Source organism: Bison bison, unplaced genomic scaffold (assembly GCF_000754665.1).
Source record: "Bison bison bison isolate TAMUID 2011002044 unplaced genomic scaffold, Bison_UMD1.0 scf7180017855184, whole genome shotgun sequence".
NCBI lineage: Eukaryota > Metazoa > Chordata > Mammalia > Artiodactyla > Bovidae > Bison > Bison bison.
Window position 1 is genome coordinate 14,770 of NW_011485757.1, and position 2,698 is coordinate 17,467.

A 2,698-nucleotide genomic window follows, 5' to 3' on the forward strand; every position below is an offset into this window, starting at 1 on the left:
CTGGTGTCCGCTCCCACCCGGCTCCCCAGGGAGGGCCCCCCCGCCACGACACAGCCAGTGACCCTGTGGAGGGCCCTACGATGCCGGAGCTATTCCAGGAGGCTCACAGCCGCCCGCTTCACTCCAGGAGGCCCCTCCTGGGGTTCCCCCCTTATGGGCCCCACAGAGCTGCAGTGTGAGCTTCTGTGTGAGGCCCCTCGCCCGGGCCTGACCGCCAAAGGGCCCTCCGCCGGGTGGCAAGCTGGGCGCTCACCCGTGCGGCCGTGGGGACACTCGCAGTAGAAGGAGGCCACGCGGTCGTGGCAGGGGGCGCCCTGGAAGCAGGAGGCGCGGGCGCAGTCGTCGATGTTCTCGCTGCAGTCCTCGCCCGTCCAGCCGTTGACGCACACGCAGTTGTAGCCCGCCGTGGGTGTTGTGGCAGGTCCCGCCGTTCTGGCAGGCGTTGGGCATGAGCTGGCACTCGTCCACGTCCTCTGTGCAGTACTGACCTGCGAGGGGCCGGGACAGTCGGTGCCTCCAGCCCCCTCCGCCAAGCTGAGACCCTCACCTCCACCAGGAAGTCTTCCTGACTTCCTCCAGCCCCGCCAGCCAGAGTCAGCCTTTCCCCTGCACCCCTGGCACCTGGGAGCTCTCGCCTGGCTGCTCCGTGTCCATGCTCACCTGTGGGCAGGGCCTGCATCCTGCTGGCCAGAATCCCTGTGTCCTGGCCAGCAAGCTGGACTCAAACTGGGGACCTGATTGTGGCCAGGCCAGCCCGGGGCCAGGCTGCAAATGGCCCACACAGACGGGCTGGTGCCGCCCACGTCTGTGCTGCTCCATGGGGCTGGGGGGCCCCCGACCCTGGCGGGGGGGCGGTCAGCTGCAGGTCACAGCGTCCTTCCCGCCCCAGGTCTCAGCTCCCTCCTGCCTGCCCCCACGGGGACAGACTCCAGCAGCAGAGGTGCCCGCCCGAGCCACCCGCTGCACGCACCTGTCCACTCCGGGGGGCAGCGGCAGTTGTAGGTGTTCACGCCGTCCACACAGGCGCCTCCGTTCTTGCAGCTGTTCCCCGGACAGTCGTCAATGTTTTCCTCGCAGTTCTGGCCAGTGAAGCCTGCAGCAGGGGCCAGCCGCCTGGTCAGGCCTCCTCACGGGGCCAGGCCCGCACCCGTCCTGTCACGCTTGCCCTGGGTTCTGGCACCTTCCTGGCTGGACCCAGGACACCCTACTCTGGGCGGAGAGCTGCTCTCCATGGCCTGTCCTGTGATGCCCACCGCCTCGGAGCCCTTGGAGTCCCTGCCCCACACCCTGCCCTCCCCACTCCTGTGACCGGGCCCCACACCCCAGAGCCCACGGTCAGCACATTCCTAAGCAATCGTTTTGTAAAGGGCCAGCTGAACAGACGGGGACCCACAATCACAGGCTCCCCAGGGTTCTGTCGGAGAAGACGTCTGTGCTATGGCCTCTGTGACTGGGCACTGGCTGCGGGCCCAGCCCTGTGCTCGGGGTTGTCTGCACACCCCCATGTGCAGCCGCGGATACCCCATCTGACGGAGCAGCGCTGGGCCTGGGAGACCCTACGCAGGGAACTGGAGCAGGGAGACAGAGGGACCCCGACAGGCAGTCGGGGGAGGGGGTGTGCGTGCAGGTGCGGCCCCCACACTTCCCAGCAGCAGAGGCGCAGGCAGGGTGGGAGCCCCCCACCCTCTCCCTGCCCTCTCCCAGCCAGGAGGTGGCCACGCACCACCTCCACGTCCAACCAGTTAGCTATTAATCCGTTCGACTCCCGCTGGTTCAATAATCAACCCAGAAAGGTGCGTCTGGCAATAGCCAAACCTGCAGCCGGTTACTAATTAATGCCCCTCCCGGGGCGCCTTTGGACCCCCTCCTGCCCCTCCCTCGGAGGCCCCCCCGACTAGAGCCTGGCACCCACACTCCAGTCCCTCCTGCGTGCGGCGGGCCTAAAGCGCCGCCTCTCCGCAGCCTCAGATCACCTCCGGCCGGTGGGGCCACCTGCTCCACGTGTGCGGCCTCCTCTGCCAGGCCCACGCCTCCCACCACCCCCCGGCCCGCACCACAGCCCCGCCTGACCCGCGGGGCCAGACGCAAGGGCGCAGGCTTGGGGTCCCACAGCCTGCCTCCCTCAGGAAGGCATCTGAACTCAGACTCTCAAAGAGCCACGCAGCCCAGCTGGGCAGTGGGTAGTGCCGGGGCGGGCAGGTGGTGAGGGGAGAACCAGGGACCGGAAATGCACACGCCTGCCGTCTGCACGCAGAGGCAACAGGCCCGGGGCTTGCGGGCGGGAAAAGCACTTCCTCTTTGCAAGGGCCGGGCTGGGCCAAGGGCCGTGTGGGGGCCGGAGCGACCTTTGGGTCAGTCCTGAGTCAGCCAGACCCTGGGCCCTCCTCTCTCCAGCACCCAAACCCCACCGACCCCACCTCCTCGTCGCCCCACCCCAAAACACCCTCCGCTTCCCAGTTCTGCCTAACTGCCCCTATGCAAGTGATAGACTAGAGGTTTTCGAACCTCTTCGTCATTATTAGTATTTTTAGATCAGCAGCAGCAAATCAGACTCAGATGAAAACTACAGTGGAAAGTCTGGGACATGAAACAGGAACGGTGGAGCTGCTGGGGGGATGGGGAGGGCTGGGCCTATCCGTCATTCCTGCCCCGGCAGTGGGCGACGGGAGAGGCCAGGAGGAAGGCCACCACTGGGGGG

The 2,698-nt window shown here is 67.0% G+C and overlaps 1 protein-coding gene across 1 annotated transcript in view; it reads right to left on the reverse strand.

Annotated features, from left to right (window-relative positions):
• Positions 1-2,698, reverse strand: part of LOC105001803 (neurogenic locus notch homolog protein 1-like) — a gene marked incomplete at its 5' end in the record, with an annotated part of 18,401 nt that overhangs the window by 14,763 nt on the left and 940 nt on the right. The window contains 5 exon segments of the mRNA XM_010858222.1: positions 18-21; positions 91-401; positions 403-488; positions 971-1,126; positions 1,974-2,121. Of these exon segments, the coding sequence (XP_010856524.1) occupies positions 18-21; positions 91-401; positions 403-488; positions 971-1,126; positions 1,974-2,121 (705 nt within the window).